General features: G+C 47.2%; 1 protein-coding gene across 1 annotated transcript; it reads left to right on the top strand.

Annotated features, from left to right (window-relative positions):
- Window positions 1-134: 134 nt before the first annotated feature.
- LOC101944790 (olfactory receptor 5V1-like) lies at window positions 135-5,013 on the top strand. Its single transcript, XM_005310841.3, has 2 exons — window positions 135-158; window positions 4,039-5,013. Exons 1-2 carry the CDS (start codon window positions 135-137, stop codon window positions 5,011-5,013), a joined length of 999 nt encoding a protein of 332 aa, XP_005310898.2.
- The last annotated feature ends 18,142 nt before the right edge of the window (window positions 5,014-23,155 follow it).

Below are 23,155 nucleotides of genomic sequence, written 5' to 3'. Positions count from 1 at the left end.
TCATAGATTCCAAAGCCAGATGTGATCTAGGCCCTAGCCTGACCTCCTGTAGAACTCAGGCCATAGAACGCCTACAAAACAGTTCCTTTTGAACTACAGCACATCTTTAACAAAAGATTTAAAGGTTGCCTGTGATGGAAAATCCACTGCGGTGCTTGGTAAGTTGTTCTAGTGGTTAATTACCCTCACTGTTAAAAATTTCATCTCTCATTTCCATAGCTTGTCTAGCTTCATCTTTCAGCCATTGGAACGTGTTATGCCTTTCTCGGATAGCTTGAAAAATCCATTATTAAATATTTGTTCCTCATGTAGGTACTGATAGACTGTGATCCTTACTCCTTAACTGTCTCTTTGTTAAGCTAAACAGATTGAGCTCCTTGAGTTTATTACTATAAGGCTTGTTTACTAATCTTTAATCGCTCTTGTGGCTCTTCTCTGAACCCTCTCCAATTTAATCAACATTCTTCTTGAATTGTGGGCACCAGAACTGGACACAGAAGTTCAGCAGTGGTTGCACCAGAGCCAAAGCCAGAGGTAAAATATTCAACTAATTATCCATCACAACCCCCAAGTCTTTTTTAGAGTCACTGCTTCCCAGGATAGAGTCCCCCATCCTTTAAGTATGGCCGACATTCTTTGTTCCCAGGTGTATACATTTAGCCATATTAAAAACACGTTTGCTTGTACCCAGCATGGCTCTAACTGGACCTGACCCTCCCTTCCCCATCAGCTGGGACATCCAGACAGACCATGGGGAATTACAGACCAGTCACCCCCACTTCAGTATCTGGAAAGATAATGGAGCAAATAATCATGTAATCAATTTACAAACACCTAGAAGACAAGGTGATGAGTAGTAGTCAGCCTGGATTTGTCAAAAAAAAAAAAATCATGTCAAACCAACCTAATAGCTTTCTTTGACAGGGTAACAAGCCTTGTGGATGGGGGGAAGCAGTAGATGTGGTATATCTTGACTTTAGTATGGCTTTTGATACGGTCTCGCATGACCATCTCAAACAAACTAGGGAAATAATCTAAAAACTGTATGGCATAGAGAGTACACTATGAAGTTTACAAATGATACCCAGCTGGAAGGGGTTGGAAGTGCTTTGGAGGATAGGATTAAAATTCAAAGTGATCTGGAGAAATGGTCCGTAGTAAATAGGATGAAATTCAATAAGGACAAACACGAAGTACTCCATTTAGGAAGAAACAATCAATCAGTTGCACACAGGGCCGGCTCCAGGCACCAGCTTGTCAAGCAGGTGCTTGGGGCGGCCGCTCCGGAGAGGGGTGGCACGTCCAGGTATTCGGCGGCAATTCGGTGGACGGTCCCTCACTCCGCCTGGGAGCGAAGGACCTCCTGCCGAATTGCCACCGCAGATCGCGATCGCAGCTTTTGTTTGTTTGTTTGTTTTGGCTGCTTGGGGCAGCCAAAACCCTGGAGCCGGCCCTGGTTGCACACATACAAAATGGGAAAGGACTGCCTAGGAAGTAATACTGCAGAAAGGGATCTGAGGGTCATAGTGGATTCCAAGATAAATGCGTGTTAGTGTAACACTGCGGGGGTGGGGGGAGAAAAGCAAAAATCATTCTGAGATGTATCAGCAGGAGTGTTTTAAGCAAGACATGAGAAGTAATTCTTCCACTCTACTCCGCGCTGATACAGCCTCAACTGGAGTATTGTGTCCAGTTCTGGGCACCACATTTCAGGAAAGATGTGGACAAATTGGAGAAAGTCCAGAGGAGAGCAAGAAAAATGATTAAAGGTCTAGAAAACATGACCTAGGAGGGAAGATTGAAAGAACTGAGTTTGTTTCGTGTTGAGAAGAGAAGACAGAGGGAACATGATAACAGTTTTCAAGTACATAAAAGGTTGTTACAAGGAGGAGCGAGAAGAATTGTTCTTGTTAACCTTGGAGGATAGGACAAGAAGCAATGGGCTTTAACTGCAGCAAGGGAGGTTTAGGTTGGACATTTTGAAAAACTTCCTGTCAGGGTAGTAAAGCACAGGAACAAATTGTTTAACCAATGATGGAGATTCCACAGCCTCCGTAGGCAAACCCCAGTCAGGAATGGTCTAGTTATTGTGTAGTCCTGCCATGAGTGCAGAGGATTGGATTACGTGACCTACTGAGATCCCTTCCGGTCCTACACTTCTGTGATTCTTGGACAAGGGATCTGCCCCTATAAGGACTCCCCACCACCAGGAAATCAGTAGTTGCCAAGGGCCAGAGTGGGGATGCTCTGTCTCCCTAAGGGTGACCCCCAAGAAAGGCCTAGGTTAAGAGTCAAGAAAGGCACACACTTTTACGCTTCTGTATCCTCTTTTGGGCAGAGACACTAAGTTGGGGGGAAGAGGTAGCTACGCTGGAGGGTAGGGATAGGGTCCAGAGTGACCTAGACAAATTGGAGGATTGGGCCAAAAGAAATCTGATGAGGTTCCACAAGGACAAGTGCAGAGTCCTGCACTTAGGACGGAAGAATCCCATGCACTGCTACAGGCTGGGGACCGACTGGCTAAGCAGCAGGTCTGCAGAAAAGGACCTGGGGATTACAGTGGATGAGAAGCTGGATATGAGTCAGCAGTGTGCCCTCGTTGCCAAGAAGGCTAACGGCATATGGGGCTGCATTAGTAGAAGCATTGACAGCAGATTGAGGAAGTGATTATTCCTCTCTATTCGACACTGGTGAGGCTACACCTGGAGTACTGAGTCCAGTTTTGGGCCCCACACTACAGAAAGGATGTGGAAAAATTGGAGAGAGTCAGCGGAGGGCAACAAAAATTATTAGTGGGCTGGGGCACAGGACTTACGAGGAGAGGCTGAGGGAACTGGGATTGTTTAGTCTGCAGAAAAGAAGAATGAGGGGGGATTTGATAGCTGCTTTCAGCTACCTGAAGGGGGATTCCAAAGAGGATGGATCTAGTTCTCAGTGGTAGCAGATGACAGAACAAGAAGCAATGGTCTCAAGTTGCAGTGAGGGAGGTCTAGGTTGGATATTAGGAAAAACTATTTCACTAGGAGGGTGGTGAAGCACTGGAATGGGTTACCTAGGGAGGTGGTAGAATCTCCGTCCTTGGAGGTTTTTAAGGCCCGGCTTGACAAAGCCCTGGCTGGGATGATTTAGTTGCTGTTGGTCCTGCTTTGAGCAGGGGGTTGGACTAGATGACCTCTTGAGGTCTCTTCCAACCCTAATATTCTAGGATTCTCTCTCCCTCCTGACTAGGGTTTTCCGAGGCTGCACAGTTCCCTGCCTGCACTGTGAATTCCCCAGCAAGTCTACCTAAGTAGGCCAGCATTTATTTTGCTCTCTCCCCAAAAACTATGAACAGTGTAATTACCCAGTTATAAAAAAGTTACCACACAGTCCTTTATAAGTAAACTCATTTATTGAAAATGTGATAGCATTAGAGAAAACACAAAAACAATAAAAGTTCCCATATGCATGCTAATAAGCTTACCAGAAGTCATCCATGAGTGTGACATGGCCTTTGTAGGCCAAAATTCTTCCAACCCTTCCCAGGAAGGTTTGGGGCCCCCCTTGGTCAGAATGTCCTTTCCATTTGCTGATCAGGAAGATCGTACTGAGCCTGAGTTTTAACTGACTATTTATCCAAAAGTCCTTTCTTTTTTGGTCTCTGGAGAATCCAGATTGAACCAATATATATGAGCCTCTCCAGGAGGTGATATAACCTGAGTGAATTGGCCTAATCGCCTCCCCATACACACACTGTCTTTGTTCTGGGGGACTGCAGTCACCTTCTCTCATGGAATTACAGACATCTGGCCTGCAATGATACATATACTTAATACAGTAAGATCTCCCAATGATACTGCAGGAAACTGCCATACCTTTCACAATGTGATCCTCTCGTAGTCAGACTTACATACACATAAGGGACAACAGGTAGCATTTTGAGTTTCCATCTTTTCTGCATGTGAAATCACAGTCTCATTGCTGGAAGGAGGTGGTTTAGCTCTGAATTCCTGACTCTCACTCCCATCTCTTCTCTCTCCCTGTTCCTCCCCCCCACAGACAAACTTTACTGGCCTCATGGAACAGGAGAATCAGACACAGGTGACAGAGTTCATCTTTCTGGGCTTCTCCAGCCTTCTCCATGGCCAGGCCTTCCTCTTCCTGGTGTTCCTGGTGATCTACCTCGTGACCCTGGTGGGGAATTCCATGATATTCACCCTCATCCAGCTGGATTCCCATCTTCACAGCCCCATGTACTTTTTACTCAGCCACTTATCCTGCTTGGATGTTTGCTTCTCATCAGTCACAGTCCCCAAGATCCTGGTGAACTTCCTGCGTGAGCAGGAGACCATCTCCTACTGCGAGTGCATGGCCCAGATGTTCTTCCTGATGTCATGCGCGGGAGCCGAGTGCGCGCTCCTAGCCGTCATGGCCTATGACCGGTACGCAGCCATCTGCAACCCCCTGCGCTACACTGACATCATGAGCCGGCGGGTGTGCGTCCCACTCGCTATGGGGTCCTGGCTCTGGGGTCTCCTGGACTCAGCCATACACACCTTCATGGCCTCCAGCTTATCCTTCTGTGGCGCCAACCAGCTTCACCACATCTTCTGTGATGTCCCTCCCCTGCTGAAGATCGCCTGCAGTGACACCTATGTCAATGAGGTCACACTCCATCTGGCTAGTATCTTCATGGGCCTGAGCCCGTTTCTGCTCATCGTCATCTCCTACCTCTACATCCTGGTAGCCATCCTCAGGATCCGCTCCAACACAGGAAGGCGCAAGGCCTTCTCCACCTGCGCCGCACACCTGATCGTGGTCACCATATACTTTGGGATGGCCAACCTCAACTACAATCGCCCCAGTGCAGGCTACTCCATGGGGGTGGACACCCTGGTGTCCACGCTGTACTGCATCGTCACCCCCATGCTGAACCCACTCATCTACAGCCTGCGCAACCAGGAAGTGAAGGGGGCCCTGAGGAAGGCTCTAGGGAGCCAGAGGAGGGAATATGCTTCCCCAGGCAGGCAGTGAAGTCTAGGCTGAGGTGAGAGCTGGGGGCTGACTCCTGCTCTGCTCTGACTGTAATGGCTCCTCCTCACACTTCCAAGGGAAATGTTTTCTTATATTTATGTTAAAGAAAACCTCTTTTCTTTAGAATAAGTTAGCTGCTCCTTGAGATGCAGTCTGGGGTGCAGGATTTATGTCTCTGTCATCTGCCTGGCACAGTGGGCTTCAGTCCCTGGTGGGGCCCATACACACTGCTGCAATAATAAATAATCATCTTCCCTGCTGTTTGACTCTTCTTTCTGCTGTTTGCTGAGGCCTGGGTTTGTGGGTTACACAGCACCAGCCCACGGATCCAATCTCCACTGAAATTCAGCTCCACCAGCTGAGTCTAGCCTTCACTCTGCTCTCCAACCAAGAAGTGGGAGCTATGCAGAATTGTGCACAGCCACATTGGTAGAATTTACCAGTTTTGCTGAAGTTGTCTCCCTTTGGGATCCTTGTGTTCCTGGAGGCTCCCTGCTGCTCTCCAGGGCCCCAGCCGACACCAGAGATGTGTGGGGCTCACACAGCTCGCCTACATTCCCAATGCCCACTTCCTAACTGCTCATAAAGCAACAAACATGCCGCCTACCATTAGAGCCCACCAATAGTTCTATCCCTTTCTAATGGCCAGCGCTGTAACCCAGGGCTGCATCCCTTTGCCAGGCTGATCAGGCAGGATCTGCTCTTCAGAGTGGATAAGATTTGTTCAGATGAAGTGCAGTGGAAGGACTCACCCATTATCCTGGGAACCAGGATGGGGAAAGTTTGGCCACGTTCCAAGTAACTGCAAAGACCTGGTTGTGATCCCACCTCTCACCCCACGTTAAGTCAAATGACTAACTGGATCAAGAGAAACCGATAAGAATACAACGACGACAAAAGCATCAGAGCGCCTCCATGTTAAAAGCTAGAGCCAATCCTATGCCAGTCTCACTGACCTAGCCTGATGACTATCGGTCTCGTGCCGGTATTTAGCCTTAGATGGAGTTTACCACCAGCTTTGGGCTGCATTCCCAAGCATTGACCTAGCCTGGAAATTCTTACATACAATTGGATGAGAGGAGAAGAAAGTGGAGGAGCCCCTGACAAGACAGACTAGAGGCTGGAGCCCTGGCCAGTAAGCCCTACAGGCCAATGCCTAATTGCCTCTAGCAGACAAAAGACTAGAAGGGGCATCTAGACACGCGTCCTGAGGAGCCTGGTTAGCTCTGTTACCCTCAACTGGGCTGCCCTAGGGGCTGAGCTAGGAATGGCTGTGTTCATTCTTGATTGAAATGGACTAAAAGGTATTCGCAGCCATGCCTCTCTTCCAGCCCCACTAAAGGATCTTTTAATTTCAGCCACGTGTGTGAGAGTTCTTACTAGGATCCACCAGGTGCTCCGGTCTATAAGGCCTCCCAAGAGGCAGGCTGGTCTTGTGGTGCGGGCCTAAGTCCCTGGTAGTGACTCAGGAGACCTGAGTGCAATTCCAACCTATGCCACTGACTCACTATGTGGCCTAGGCCAAGTCACTTTCTCTCTCAATGCCTCAGTCCCTCAACAGTAACATAGGGATAGTACTCACCTACTTCTCAGGGGTATGTGCGGCATACATTAATGGATTTAGCAAGGTGGTCAGATACTATAGCAATGGGAGGAATACCACCTAGACAGCTCCAGGTACACCAGGTGCTGAGTATCTGAGAAGGTTGGGTGTACCCCAGCACTCTGACGCCATCAGGCAGCACAAAATTACATAGAATCATAGAAATGTAGGACTGGAGGGGACCTCAATAGGTCATCTAGTCCAGTCCCCTGCATTGATGCAGGACTAAGTGTTTTAGACCATCTCTGTCAGGTATTTTGTCTAACCTGTTCTTAGAAATCTCCAGTGATGGAGATTCCACAACCTCCCTAGGTAATTTGCTCCAGTGCTTAGCTGCCCTGACAGTTAGGAAGTTTTCCCCAATGTTTAACCTAAATCTTCTTTGCCACAACGCAAGCCCATTACTTCTTGTCCTGTCCTCAGTGATTAAGAAGAACAATTTATCACCCTCCTCTTTATAACAGCCTTTTATGAACTTGAAGATTTATGTCCCCCCTCAGTCTTCTCTTCCCCAGACTAAACAAACCCAATTTTTAAAATCTTTCATTGTAGGTCACATTTATAGACCTTTAAACATTTTTGTTGCTCTCCTCTGGACTTTCTCCAGTTTGCCCACATCTTTCCTGTGGCACCCAGAGCCGGACACAATACTCCAGCTGAGGCTTGATCAGAACTGAGTAGAGCAGAAGAATTACTTCTCCTTGCTTGCTTATAACACTCCTGCTAATACATGTGCTCTAGCAGTGCATTTCCTTACTAACATGGATGATTCTAAGATACATACACCAGAATTTCTCTCCCCATGTTAGTTTCCATGACAATCAAGCCTGATTACATCACTGCAAGATGCAGCAGGAGTAGAATCTGTGTTGAGGTTTTGCCTAAATAGCCCCTCTCTGAGGTGTGGCTTAAACCTCCTTCCTTCTCACCCAGATGATTAGTATCAGCAGTATTTGGAGTTGCTTCTCTCTCTCTCCTCACTTCAGTTGGGTCCTTTTTCTTTATGCCTCCACTCAAAGTGACTCCTCACTACACCAGATGTACAGCGGTACTATTCCTTGAGAAAAACCAGCGATTGACTAAGCTTGTGAAGGCCTTACACTCAATGACATTTCTGTCTTTCTGTAACGTAATAGCTTTTGAATGCGGCATCCAATCAATCCAAAAATTTCAGGAAATATGCTAGGCATCAATGAAAAGAACCCTATTCATTTGAGGGGAAATTGGAAAACTGAAAGGGGAAAATAAGGGAACTTGAAGCCCCTGCCAGCTCTTCATCACACCCATGTCGTCAAGCACTTCTGAAATTGTCTATAGATCAAACAACTGGTTGCTGGAACCCATTAATGACATGCAAAACAACAATATGCCTATCTCATCTCTGCCTATCCTCTCAACAGAGCTTAATGTATTAACACCCTCAATGACTTAACTCCCAGACAGAAAAATAATGGTAGGTGGAGGGGGTGGGGGGGAATAGGGTCATGCACACAGTCCCTCCCATGGCAGGGGTGGTGGGGAGGAAGAGGAGGAATGGGGCACACAGAACTCCTGGTGGGGGGTGGAAATTGGGGGAATATTGTATGGGGAGAGGGGAGAATGAGGAGCACACAGAGTGCCAACAATGGGGGACACCCACATGTTAGTCAATCTATATTGGTGTGTATGGCACACCACACTAATAAACATTACAAGCATAACATTAATATTGTATATTTTATATCCTACATGAATATTGGGTAGTTATGTCAAGTTGTATAACAAGGAATATGCTTTTCCCAGAATGCTGTTCATTCACACTAAGGTGTAGCCCATGACACTTTGCACAGCTGATATCTGTCCTTGGCACAGGATACAAAACCTGTCAGAAACAAGATAAGAATAGTATGTCCTGGTATAGTTAAGAGGGGCTTCCATGGCTCATTGACACCTGGAATGTGGTATCCAAACCAAAGATAAGGAAGGTACAGAAAAACAAAATAAGGAATGAATATAAACTAATGGGTTGAGTCTTGGGTGACAAGTTGTTTACTAGCTTTTACACAGGTCTATTAGAAATAAAGGATACGCACAGGCCTAGTTTACATTTATAAATAGATCAATATTTTGGAAGCAGACCCTTTCTGTAAGGTGAACACAGTAAGACTTCTTCCCAGGAAGTGATCACTTCTTTTTCCTGGGGTCCTGCTTTGTCTTTGCCTAAAACTAAGGGCACGTCTACACTGGCAACGTTAAAGTGCTGCCACGGCAACGCTTTAATGTGGCTTGCATAGTCGCGTCAGAGCCGAGGGAGAGAGCTCTCCCAGCGCTCTAAAAAACCCACCTCCATGAGAGGCATAGCTCCCAGCGCTGGGGCACTGTCTACATTGGCACATTACAGCCCTGAAACTTGCAGTGCTCAGGGTGTGTGTTTTTTTCACACCCCGAGTTAGAAAGTTGCAGCGCTGTAACATGCCAGTATAGACAAGCCCGAACTAAGGCCTTGTCTACACTGGCAAGTTTCTGCTCAGTAAAACAGCTTTCTGCGGTGTAACTCCTGAGGTGTACACACTGCCAAGCTACTTAGTGTGCAGAAACAGTGCCGTTACAGCACTGTATATAAAAAAAAAAAAGCCACCCCGACGAGGCGTACAGCTTTCTGCGTTGGGGCTACAGTACCACGGTGCCAGCGTAGACACCCTGGTGATTACAGCACTGCGATTGGCCTCCAGGAGGTGTCCCACAATGCCTGTTTTCGCCTCTCTGGTCATCGATTTGAACTCTACTGCCCTGCCCCCAGGTGACCAACCATCATCCCCACCCCTTTAATTCCTGCTGGACCTCATCAGAATTTGGATTGAGGAGGCTGTCCAGTCCCAGCTGTGCTCCAGCCATAAGAATTATGACACCTACGGACAGATTTCATGATGCATGACAGAAAGGGGCCATGACCAGACACACTGCAGTGCAGGGTCAAAGTGAAGCAGCTGAGGAATGCCTACCACAAGGCACGGGAGGCAAACCACTGCTCTGGTGTTGTGCCCACAAGCTGCCGGTTCTACAAAGAGCTGGATGCGATACTCGGTGGCAACCCTACCTCCACTGCGAAGAGATAGGATATCTCCATTAAAAAAAAAAAAAAAGGTCCAGACGCTCAAATAGGCAGCACCAGCGGGCCTTTAAATGACCAAATGCACACTCAGTCATTCTGCATTTGCTCAGCCTGTTGAACCGTTCCTTGCTTCTGTCAACGTGCCCTGTGAATGGCTTCATAAGCCATGGCATTAAGGGGTAGGCGGGGTCTCCTAGAATCACAATGGGCATTTCAACTTCCCCTATGGTGATCTTCTGCTCTGGGAAGAAAGTCCCTGCTTGCAGCTTCCTGAACAGGCCAGTGTTCCGAAAGATGCGTGTGTCATTCACCTTTCCAGTCTAGCCTGCGTTAATGTACGTGAAATGCCCACAGTGATCCACAAGTGCCTGGAGAAGAAATACCTCTTCTGATTAATGTACTCGGTGGCTAGGTGATCTGGTGCTGGAATTGGAATATGCATGCCATCTATCGCCTGTCCACAGTTAGGGAAGCCCATTGGTGCAAAGCCATCCACAATGTCAAGCACGTTGCCCAGAGTCGGGGTCTTTCAGAGCAGGATGTGATTAATGGCCCTGCACACTTCTGTCAACACAAGTCCAACAGTTGACTTTCCCATTCCGAACTGGTTAGCGACCAATCGGTAGCAGTCTGGAGTAGCCAGCTTCCACAGTGGGGAATAAGCAGGAAGAACTCGAAATGCTAGTAAATAAACACAGCTATGACATAGTTGGCATCACAGAGACTTGGTGGCATAATATGCATGATTGGAATATTAGTATAGAAGGATACAGCTTGCTCAGGAAGGACAGACGGAAAAAAAGAGGAAGTGTTGCCTTATATATTAAAAATGTATACACTTGGACTGAGGTTGAGATATAAATAGGAGACAGACTTGTTGAAAGTCTCTGGGTAAGGATAAAAGGGGTAAAAAACAAGGGTGATGTCATGGTAGGGGTCTACTACAGACCACCAAACCAGGAAGAAGAGGTGGATGAGGCTTTTTTTTAACAACTAACAAAATCATCCAAATCACAGGACTTGGTGGTGATGGGGGGACTTCCACTACCCAGACATTTGTTGGGAAAATAACAAAGCAGGGCACAGATTATCCAACAAGTTCTTGGAATGTATTGGAGACAATTTTTTATTTCAGAAGGCAGAGAAAGCTACTAGGGGGGAGGCTGTTCTAGATTTGATTTTGAAAAATAGGGAGGAACTGGTTGAGAATTTGACAGTGGAAGGCAACGTGGGTGAAAGTGATCATGAAATAGTAGAGTTCATGATTCTAAGGAATGGTAGGAGGGAGAACAGCACAATAAAGACAATGGATTTCAAGAAGGCGACTTTAGCAAACTCAGGGAGTTGGTAGGTAAAATCCCATGGGAAGCAAGTCTAAGGGGAAAAACAATTGAAGACAGTTGGCAGTTTTTCAAAGAGACATTATTAAGGGCACAAGAACAAACTATCCCACTGCGTAGGAAAGATAAGAAGTATGGCAAGAGACCACCCTGGCTTAACCAGGAGATCTTCAATGCTCTAAAACTAAAACAACAACAACAACAAAAGTCCTACAAAAAGTGGAAACTTGATCAAATTACAAAGGATGAATATAAACAAATTACACAAGTATGTAATTACACAAGAATACTCAAGGAACTAATAGAGGAGGTATCTGAGCCGCTAGCTATTATCTTTGGAAAATCATGGGAGATGGGAGAGATTCCAGAAGACTGGAAAAGGGCAAATATAGTGCCCATCTATAAAAAGGGAAATAAAAACAACCCAGGAAACTACAGACCAGTTAGTTTAACTTCTGTGCCAGGGAAGATAATGGAGCAAGTAATTAAGGAAATCATCTGCAAACACTTGGAAGGTGGTAAGGTGATAGGGAATAGCCAGCATGGATTTGTAAAGAACAAATCGTGTCTGTCATAACTATAAAGGGAAGGGTAACAGCCCTCCTGTGTACAATACTATAAAATCCCTCCTGGCCAGAGACTCCAAAATCCTTTTACCTGTAAAGGGTTAAGAAGCTCAGGTAACCTGGCAGACACCTGACCCAAAGGACCCATAAGGGGACATGATACTTTCAAATCTTGGTGGGGGGGGAAGGCTTTTGTTTGTGCTCTTTGTTTTGGGGGAGTTCGCTCTTGGGACTAAGAGGGACCAGACATCAATCCAGGCTCTCCAAATCTTTCTGAATAAGTCTCTCATATTTCAAACTTGTAAGTAAACAGCCAGGCAAGGCGTGTTAGTTTTTATCTTTGTTTTCTCAACTTGTAAATATACCTTTTACTAGGGTGTTTACCTCTGTTTGCTGTAATTTTGAACCTAAGGCTAGAGGGGGGTCCTCTGGGCTCTTTAAGTTTGATTACCCTGTAAAGTTATTTCCCATTCTGATTTTACAGAGATGATTTTTACCTTTTTCTTTAATTAAAAGCCTTCTTTTGAAGAACCTGATTGATTTTTCCTTGTTTTTAGATCCAAGGGGGTTGGATCTTGATCCACCAGGAGTTGGTGGGAGAAAGGAGGGGGGATGGTTAATTTCTCCTTGTTTTTAGATCCAAGGGGGTTGGATCTTGATCCACCAGGAGTTGGTGGGAGAAAGGAGGGGGGATGGTTAATTTCTCCTTGTTTTAAGATCCAAGGGGTTTGGATCTGTATTCACCAGGGAATTGGTGAAGAGTCTCTCAAGGCTCCCCAGGGAAGGGAATTAGCACTTTGGGAGTGGTGGCAGCGGACCAGATCTAAGCTGGTAGTTAAGCTTAGAAGTTTCATGCAGGCCCCCACATTTGTACCCTAAAATTCAGAGTGGGGAAGCAGCCTTGACAGTGTCAAACCAATCTGATAGCTTTCTTTGATAGGATAACGAGTCTTGTGGATAAGGGAGAAGCTGTGGATGTGGTATACCTAGACTTTAGTAAAAAGCAACAGAGGGTCCTGTGGCACCTTTAAGACTAACAGAAGTATTGGGAGCATAAGCTTTCATGGGTAAGAGCCTCACTTCTTTAGTCTTGCATCTGAAGAAGTGAGGTTCTTACCCACAAAAGCTTATGCTCCCAATACTTCTGTTAGTCTTAAAGGTGCCACAGGACCCTCTGTTGCTTTTTACAGATTCAGACTAACATGGCTACCCCTCTGATACTTAAATATGAGGTAACAGTGTACCGCTATTGCAAAAAAAGCAAACATCCTTCTGGGATGGATTAGCAGGAGTATTCTAAGCAAGACACGAGAAGTAATTCTTCCACTTTACTCTGGACTGATTAGGCCTCAGCTGGAGTATTGTGTCCAGTTCTGGGTGCCACATTTCAGGAAAGATGTGGACAAATTGGAGAAAATCCAGAGAAGAGCAACAAAAACGATTAAAGGTCTAGAAAACATGACCTATGAGGGAAGATTGAAAAAATTGGGTTTGTTTAGTCTGGAAAAGACTGAGAGGGGACATGAGAACAGTTTTCAAGTACATAAAAGGTTGTTACAAGGAGGAGGGAGAAAAATTGTTCTTAATCTCTGAGGATAGGACAAGGAGCAACGGGCTTAAATTGCAGCAAGGGTGGTTTAGATTGCAAAACTTCCTAACTTTCAGGGTGGTTAAGCACTGGAATAAATTTCCTAGGGAAGCTGTGGAATCTCCATCGTTGGAGATGTTTAAGAGCAGGTTAGACAAACACCTGTCAAGGATGATCTAGATAATACTTAGTCCTGCCTTGACTGCAGGGAACTGGACTAGATGACCTCTTGAGGGCCCTTCCAGTTCTATGATTCTCCAACAACAGGGCAGCTCTCGTTCTCATGTCCTTGCGTCGCAGGGCTGGGACGAGCTCATCACACAGTCCCAGGAATGTGGCTTTCTTCATCCGAAAGTTCTGCAGCCACTGCTCGTCATCCCAGATATGCATGACGATGTGATCCCACCATTCAGTGGTCGTTTCCCGAGCCCAAAAGTGGTGTTCCACTGTGGTCAGCACCTCCGTGAATGCCACAAGCAATCTCATGTTGTAGCTACTACACTTGGTGAGATTAATGTCGCACTGCTCTTGCCTTTGTAGTTTAAGAAATAACTCCACTGCCACTCGTGACGTGTTAGTCAGAGCGAGCAGCATACTTGTCAGCAGTTCAAGATCCACTCCTGCAGACCGAAGAGGCAGGACGTGCAGTACACAAATCATTGAAAGATGGTGCCAAATGTGGACGGAAGCACAGGGATTGCTGGGATGCGATGCAATGCATCACAGGGGATTGGGACAGGACCCAGGATGCCCCACAACCCCCTCTGCCTTCCCACAACTCTTAGTGGCAGAGGAGGAAGAGATGCTCTGTGGGATAGCTGCCTAGAGTACACTGCTCCGAATACCGCTGCAAGCGCCGCAAGTGTGAACACGCTATTATGCAGGCAGCGGTCAGTGTGAGCACACAACAGTGGTTTCCCTTCAGCGCTCTCTGAGCAGCGCTGTAACTGTCGGCGCCGTAGCTCTGCCAGTGTAGACATACCAAATAGCCAAGCTTAGGGTCTCTCAAATATTTCTAATAGCAAACTGGTAGGAGGGGTAGTCAAATGATTGACTATACCTTGTTAACAGTAGCAAGTCAGCCTTGAGAACACTGGCCAGTACTGTTCAGCCCAAATAGCAGACAATCACAATATGATTAACTAGGATCTGGTAGTAATCGCATACAGATAGGACCTGTAAACATGAAAGTCCTAATAAACAGTTCAGCAGGGGAAGCCTAGAAGGGAAAGAGATTACAATAGTGCTATTTTGGTGAAACGCCTTAAATAACCTGTTAATAAAAGGTTTCAGAGTAGCAGCCGTGTTAGTCTGTATCCGCAAAAAGAACAGGAGTACTTGTGGCACCTTAGAGACTAACAGATTTATTAGAGCATAAGCTTTCGTGGACTACAGCATATGCATCTGAAGAAGTGGGCTGTAGTCCACGAAAGCTTATGCTCTAATAAATCTGTTAGTCTCTAAGGTGCCACAAGTTCTCCTGTTCTTTTTGCTGTTAATAAAAACAACCTATATCTCATAGTACTGGTATAGCAAAATGCCATATGGTGATAATACATAAAAATTAAAGATAGCAAAACAGTTCTCAGTAAAATGCCATATTTTGAGTCTACATAAACATTTGTTAAAGCAAAAGACTAAAGCAACAAAATGCCAGAGCCCAATTAGCAATAATGATATCTGAAAATCATAAGGGAGTGCTCAAATCTTTTCTAAGAAAATATGTAACTGAACATGGGGGTGGTTTGCTAGCGCTGGATGCTATCCATAAAAATGACCCCTATGATTATGTGCATTCATTATATGCAGTAGAAGTTGAGAAAAAATGAAAGGATAAAAACTAACAGGCAAGGCAATGCATTGCTTCTTTATTGTTACAGGCTATGCAGGTCATACGGTAGCACAAATGAAAAGCAAAATGAAAGATAATTAGAAACAGAACAAAATAAAGAATTAAAAACAACAAGTCATAGAATCATAGGATATCAGGGTTGGAAGGGACCTGATGAAGTCATCTAGTCCAACTCCCTGCTCAAAGCAGGACCAATTCCCACTAAATCATCCCAGCCAGGGCTTGGTCAAGCCAGACCTTAAAAACCTCCAAGGAAGGAGATTCCACCACCTGCCTAGGTAACGCATTCCAGTGCTTCACCACCCTCCTAGTGAAATAGTTTTTCCTCATATCCAACCTAAACCTCCCCCACTGCAACATGAGACCATTGCTCCTTGTTCTGTCATCTGCCACAACTGAGAACAGCCGAGCTCCATCCTCTTTGGAACCCCCTTTCAGGTAGTTGAAAGCAGCTATCAAATCCCCCCTCATTCTTCTCTTCTGCAGACTAAACAATCCCAGTTCCCTCAGCCTCTCCTCATAAATCATGTGCTCCAGCCCCCTAATCATTTTTGTTGCCCTCTGCTGGACTCTTTCCAATTTTTCCACATTAGGGTTACCATATTTCAGCAAGCAAAAAAGAGGACGGGAGGAGCCCCGCCCTAGCCCCGCCCCTGCCCCTCCCACTTCCCACTTCCCGCCCCCCCAGAACCCCCAACCCTCCCCCCGTTCCTTGTCCCCTGACTGCCCCCTCCTGGGACCCCTGCCCCTAACTGCCCCCCAGGACTCCACTCCCTATCTAAGCCTCCCTGCTTCTTGTCCCCTGACTGCCCCAACCCTTATCCACACCCCCACCCCCAGACAGACCCCTGGGACTCCCACGCCCCATCCAACCACTCCCCACCCCCTGACAGCCCCCCCCAGAACTCCCAACCAATCTAAACCCCTCTGCTCCCTGTCCCCTGACTGCTCCGATCCCTCTCCCCACTCCTGCCCCCTGACAGCTCCCCCATAGAACTCCCAGTCCCCCACCCCCCCGCTCCTTGTCCCCTGACTGCCCCCTCCTGGGACCCCTGCTCCTAACTGCCCTCCAGAACCCCACCCCCTACCTAAGACTCCCTGTTCCTTGTCCCCTAACTGCCCCCTCCTAAGACCCCCCCAACTGCCCCCCAGGACCCTACCCCCTACCTGTACCCTGACTGCCCAAAACTTTCTCCACTCCCCCCAAAAAGCCCCCCCCCGTTTCTTGACTGCCCCCTCCAGAACCTCCCTGCCCCTTCTCCTGCCCCCTGGCCCCCTTACCCTGCTGCTCAGAACAGGGTGTTGGGCTCTGTGCGATCCGAGCCGGACACGTGGCTGCGCTCCCCAGCACAACAAAACCCGGTCCCTGGCCCTGCACAGTGCTGCCAGACCGGGCTGCGGGGAGAGCTGCCCCTGGCTCAGAATGCAGGGCGGATCCGGCTCCTCCACAGCTGCTCCTGAGTCCAGCCCGGGACTTTCCTGCAGCCCTCCCAGCTGCTCGCTCTGCTCTGCTGGGGGTGGGGGGAAATCCTGGACATTTTGAGTGCTTTACAAATTCCCCCTGGACGCTATTTTTAGCACAAAAAGGAGGACATGTCCGGGTAAATCCGGACGAATGGTAACCCTATCCACATCCTTCTTGTAGTGTGGGCCCAAAACTGGACAAAGTACTTCAGATGAGGCTTCACCAATATAGAGGGGAATGAACATGTCCCTCGATCTGCTGGCAATACCCCTACTTATACAGCCCAAAATGCCGTTAGCCTTCTTGGCAACAAGGGCACACTGTTGACTCATATCCAGCTTCTCGTCCAGTGTAACCCCTGGGTCCTTTTCTGCAGAACTGCTGCCTAGCCATTCGGTCCCTAGTCTGTAGCAGTGCATGGGATTCTTCCGTCCTAAGTGCAGGACTCTGCACTTGTCCTTGTTGAACCAATCCTCTAATTTTTCTAGGTCCCTCTGTATACTATCCCTACCCTCCAGCATATCTACCACTCCTCCCAGTTTAGTGTCATCTGCAAACTTGCTGAGGGTGCAGTTCACGCCATCCTCCAGATCATTAATGAAGATATTGAACAAACCAGCCCCAGGACCGACCCCTGGGGCACTCCGCTTGAAACCGGCTGCCAACTAGACACGGAGCCATTGATCACTACCCGTTGAGTTCGATGATCTAGCCAGCTTTCTATCCACCTTATAGTCCATTCATCCAGCCCACAGTTCTTTAACTTGCCGGCAAGAATACCGTGGGAGACCGTATCAAAAGCTTTGCTAGGTAACCTTAATACTTCACTTGTTTAGTCTGGAAACAATAAAGGGGAGACTAGGAGATTGTCAGACTAGGTGCAGCCAGGTGCACACAGAAAGAAATTAGGCTGGTAAATGCAGAGTGAGAATTTTAAAAGTGCATTTCAAATGGCCCTGAAACAGTTAACTGTGGTTAAAAAAAAAAAAAAAAAAAAAAAAAAAAAAAGGTGGGGGGCACCTTGGTAAATTGCTCAAAATGTAGAAAGGAAAAGAAATCTACCATGCTACCTTCTTATGAGGACAGTTAAACTTGCTGCTGTTGCCTGTGCTTTGGAATGCTTTGCTCCAATTTCTAGATCTTTGCTTTGCTTTCCAGTTCTGCATGGGTCTGTAATGCCCTCACAGAATTCCAGCCTTTTCGATTAATCTCCCTTGGCTCATGCCTCTTACATTTCCCCTTTAGAACAAAGGGAAGGAAGAAGTGAGGGAAGCAATGTAGGAAAGGTAATAGCTATTACTGAAAGCCCAGGCATTGGAATGGAAAAAAGATTTTAAAAGCATCTAACCAAGGACATTTGTATGGGGGGAGGAAAGAAATTCAAAACAAAAAAGCAAACATAGCTTAACAAAGAGTAGAAAACCAAGTCATGCCTCTGTCATACGCTGTGCCGCAATGTACCTTGTGTCATAAATGGCTTGGTCTCTATTATATTGTGGATAAATTAAGTTAATCTGTGTATACGATTCAGGTTATTGGAAACCAGAGAAATGCAGATAAAATTTGCCTTGCAAATCAACGTATGTTGTTTAGGGGTGCACCCCACAGAAGGAGGACATTGGACTGTATCAATGCATAGTGAAGAGACCCCCCACAGCCACCAGCCAGGAAAGAGATAAACCCACAGATAGACTGGTCAACTGCCTTTCAACATAGTGTGTGTGGACAATTAGGTAACAATGACTTAAGGTAAAACTGGGCCCATCCAGTGCTTTAACTGCTACAGCCATGCCTGGGACTTTGCGCCATAATGTACACTTTAAGCATAAACCTGCCATTTGAAATCTTTCCCATTGGAATATGGCTGAATTTGGCCACTGTGTAAAGTAAATGGATTCTTGGCGTATACTTCATTAATAGATATAATCATACCAGGAATGGGCGCAAAATCCAGTGGCTGGGCAAGAGACAGTTCCAGAGTCATATTTTTCAAACTATGCGACTCCAAAGTTTAGAAGGAATTGTTGGTTCCATCTCAGGATTATCTGGATCGGGGATGTCTATTTGGAAGAGGGTGGATAAGGAAAATATTAAAAAAGCACATTGATTATTTCAAGTCTCAGGCAGCAGAAACAGTTTAGAAACTAGTAGGTAAAGAAATTATTTGCACAGCTTCCAGAAGTTGTCTGTTAACTACCATAACTAGTTCATTAAGGAATGTTGAAAAGGGAAAATTGCCTAATAACAACAAACAATTACAAAAGCCTTTGATACACACTAATCTGGTAAACTGGCAATGTATCCAGTCACGTAAACAGATTCCCTTTAGCACCATTTGTGATTTGGGGTCAGTGACACCACACTCTGATCAAGGCACTATTCCAAACAATCTTGCTCACTGTCAGACTCAACAGATACAGACGCTCCCCGAGTTACGTAAACCCGACGTACGCAAATCCGAGCTTATGGAAAAAGTTCCGTAAACTAGAAATAGGAGGGGGTTTTTTGTTTTTGTTTTTTGCGTAATGGTCGGAGATATGTTCCATTATGCAAAATTCGAGTTATGCAAGGTGTTCCGGAACGCTTGCATAAGTCGGGGAGCGTCTGTATTCCCTTTACAGTATCTTTATCAATACCGGCTCCTGACACTGCAACCTTTAATAGATTAGCCTACTGAATGGACAGCAGCCATTTATAAGACAATATCTACAAGGAGCACCTGATCTACCATAGCTGTTTCACTCAGCAACACAAACCTAGAGAGCACCATACAGCCTGTGGTTCTGTGAAAGGGTATTGGTACAAGTGCAGGTGTGATGTTTAACATCACGACTCCTCTCCGTGGCCATACCAGGCTGACATGAATCAACAAGACAAGTAGCTAGCAGCTACTGTCTCCTAACCTGTAATGTGGTACCAAGCGGTAACGGCCAGCAGTAAGGTAACCTATAATATGGATGAACGGTATTGTGTAGTAACGATTTACCAAAAAAAATTATGTATGGCAACCTGACTAGTAACGCCACTATTCCAGATTTGTGCTTTATGCCTCCTGTGCATAGTATTGTGGGTCGAACTATAATTATGCCTATTCCACTTTTTCCAGAATGAATCCATTACCCATAGTGAGCCCCATCACCGGGATGAAATTGAAAAATATGTCAGTTTTTAAACACACATATTGATCCCCTACCACTGAATTAAAGAATAAATTAGATTGAAAAGACATCTTCAAATTAGCAATGATGTGCATAAATCAGAACTCATCCAAAGCTTTAATACATGAAGGTAACTTGGAAATACAGTACACTCCCATTTATCCAAACCCTTATTATCCAAGTCCGCATTATCCGAATCCCTGCCTTGGCCCTCAGCTCAGCATGAGACGTGTGCGGCAGAGAGCATGTATCTCATGCTGGGGGACAAGGAAGGGATTTGGCTAATGCAGAGGGTCGGATACTAAACCAGAGACCCCTGGCCAGGACTGTGAGGAGGAGGATGGGCCGCAGGCTGTGGGAGAGGCCACCCTGCTGCTGAGTGATTCCTGTGGCAGTGCAGGGAGTGCCCTGCTGTCATGGGCATGAGGGAGCAGAGCCTCCCGGTGCTGAATCAGGGCCAGGGACACCCAATCCTTGAAGGTGCAAGGCACCGGGAAGGCTGCAGTTCTGGCCAGGGGTCTCTACCCTGCTGGGACCGCAGCCTTTGGGTGTCACTGGCCCTGCAGCAGCCAGGCAGCCATCTGCAGTCCTGCTGTCACCGGAGTAAGCAGGGCAGAGCAGAGACACCCCAGCCAGGACTGCAAAGAGGACGACTATGAGCCCCCAGCTGTGGGGGAGGCACCCTACTCTTGCCTTCTTGATTATCCAGATAAAATCAGTGTCCCCCAGATAATCAAGAGTGCACTGTCCTTATTTCTAATATGGGAACAAGTAGTATTCATTTTATAGTGTCGCTTGTGCAGCTTTCTAAAACAGCCATAAGTATGGTCAAGTAATTGACTATAAGCCACTAGCATGGTGGGAAAATGTGGAGCAAACCAAAGCCTTGGCAGGCTTGAGACTGGGAGTCCCTGCAATAGAGGGGATGGGAGGGTGGCACCCAAGAGACTTGGGAGATGGGGGAAATGGACAGTACTGTAAGTGTGGCGGACTGACGCTACAAAGTTTGCAGCCCTCCTAGTAGTATTCTTAACTGGCAAGGAGCATAAAGCCCACCATGCAGAGGACAATAAAGTAAATCAAACAAATACAAAGAAATAGCACTCCACAAATTGCATCATAAGAAATGGGGTGACTTTGTTGGGAAGAGGATCTGGTGAAGGAAGGAGTTAACCAATTTATAATTAAGCCAATTACCAGCCTCCCGATACTCTCAAACGCCTTCAAACCCCACCCAAGGCAGGTGGCATAGCCGAGGTTACATGCCCTAAGACGGAGCATTGCAGCACTGTGGGGGTGGCTGGCTAACACAGAAGTGGGGCAGGAACTTCTCCTGACTCCAGCCAGGATCACTGGCTCCCTAGTCTGGAATCTCCTGGGGTCCTGACTGGCTCTTGGATCTCGCCGTCTCTCTCTGGATGCAGGTCGCTGGAGCCACCTGATCCATACGGTCACTTTCAGAGCCCCACAATCCCCCTTCAGGGGCAGGGCCTTCCCAAGCTGCACTGTCTCTTCCAAACTCTCTTTGAAAGTCAGGCTACTCCTTCCCCAGTTAGCTTGAAGGGGTTTTGCCCTGACGTGTCACTGGCCCAGTGGTCTGCTTGTCCAGATTACTCCAGGCACAAGCCTCTCTATTGGCCCCCTTATTCCAGGCATGCTAGCACTGGGCTCTGAAAACTTTGGCAGCCATCTTAGTTGTAGCCCTTTAGGTAGGGCCCCCAGAGTCTCAGACCAGAGCCCCAGGAGCCAGCAAGTCCTAAATGGCAGTGGCACCAAGGCCTGCACTCCCAGCTGGGGAAGCTTAGGCAGATCTGTTCGTTTGCCTATTTCCATGTTTACATCCATGCGCAATAACGATGCTGTGGTAATAAATGCCCCTCCCGCCACAGAAGGGCTCAGGATTCTGGACATCAACACAGCGAAGACATGAGGAATGCTGGGAGGGAGGGGGGATAAATGCAGGGCTCTCACGCTCGGACTAACTACAACTGGTTGGGAATTTTTCAATGAAACATTTTTTCCTCAGTGTAACAGGGTCAGCTGCCTCCTGAGCACCCGCTCATGGCCAGAAGTCACTCTGCAGCACCCTGCCCTCTGTTCTCCCTCTTCAGGGTCCCCTAAGACCTTCACAGGGGGACAGTCCCCTAGAGCTGGGGTTCCCAAACTGTGGGCCATGACACAGTCCCACAGGGTCCACCCTGGGTGGAGTTTGCCCCCCCCACTGTAGATGTTGGCAGAGTGGCAGCCAGCAATGGCCCCTGCCCAGGGCTGGAGGAGATCAGCACCCCCGGTGGGAAGCAGAGGCGAAGTGCAGTTGCTGGGTGATAAACGAGGAGAAGGGGCTGACCCCAGGAGGCGGCAGCCCCCAGGGCAGTTGGAGGAGGCTGGAGTGTTTGTAGCTGTTCCTGCTCTGAGCTGCTGCACCCGGTGATCTGTGGCTGTTGGCAGGGCGGCTGAGTGCCGGTGAGCCTGGGACTGGAGTGCCTTGCCAGCTAGGTGAGGAGCAGATGACAGTGCCCGAGGCTGCCAGCCTGGCCGGGAGACGCAGGCAGCAAGGCTCAACTCTGCAAAGCCAGCAGCCCGGCCCTAGGACCCCCTTCTCGCAGGCATGGTGGTCAGAGGGTGTGTAATCCTTCTGCCAGTCAGAGTTGGCAGCAACAAGGGCCGGGTTCAGTATCTAGGGGTTCCTTTTCAACAATACAACACAAAACTGGCTTAAGCCCCCACCCAGTGACCTGGAACAATTACACACCACCCCCTGGTGCCTCTGAGAGGCAATACTTCCCCTCTTGCAAGCCCAGAATCTGAGTGTAGCAAAACACTTTTAATAAAAGGAGGGAAATAACACAGCATTAATTTGAGGAAACACCGCAAACAGGGTTTATAAACATAAACCAAGAGCAAAAGACCCACCATCAAGTAAGTTGGGCTGTGTCCTTTTCCCCTCAGGTTCTTAAGTCTAGCAACCCAAAAGTCCCTTTAGCATGCCCATCCCTTCTCTGCACAGTTGCTGTCCTTGGACAGTGCATCTGCAGAGTTCACCTCCCACCCCTCTCTGCAGGGCTCTACTCTAGTATGTTCTACCAACCCTGCTAGCCACACCAAGATATCTTCAGAGCCTCCTACTTAACACAACTCTCAGTGATTTCAGCTATTAGTAGAAGAACTTCACTACCCATGCATACTGGGCCTAGGTATCAGTGATTTCAGTTCTGCAACATGTAACAAACCTCTCAATTGGGTCTAAATTAGCTCTGTTATTACACAGTGGACAATGGTCTGCTAATACCTACAGCCTTTAGACAAGGCCCACAACCTCTTTCTACTCACTAGGCTTGGAACCCTTGTCCCCTGCCTAGCAACTGCCGTTTAGTTGAGGGTGAGTTCCTCAATCAGGCAAGGCTAAGTATAGTTCTGCTACCCTTGATTCACACAACAAGGATAAACACTTTATTTACTCCTGCCCCAATAACAAGGAG

This window comes from Chrysemys picta, chromosome 1, assembly GCF_011386835.1.
Source record: "Chrysemys picta bellii isolate R12L10 chromosome 1, ASM1138683v2, whole genome shotgun sequence".
NCBI classification, from domain to species: domain Eukaryota; kingdom Metazoa; phylum Chordata; order Testudines; family Emydidae; genus Chrysemys; species Chrysemys picta.
This window is presented reverse-complemented; position numbering and strand designations above follow the sequence as displayed.

Coding starts and splice junctions, on each gene's coding strand:
- LOC101944790 (XM_005310841.3), top strand. CDS start 135: ATGGAAAATCCACTGCGGTGCTTG. Junction 159..4,038: donor AAAATCCACTGCGGTGCTTG/GTAAGTTGTTCT, acceptor TCCCCCCCACAG/ACAAACTTTACTGGCCTCAT.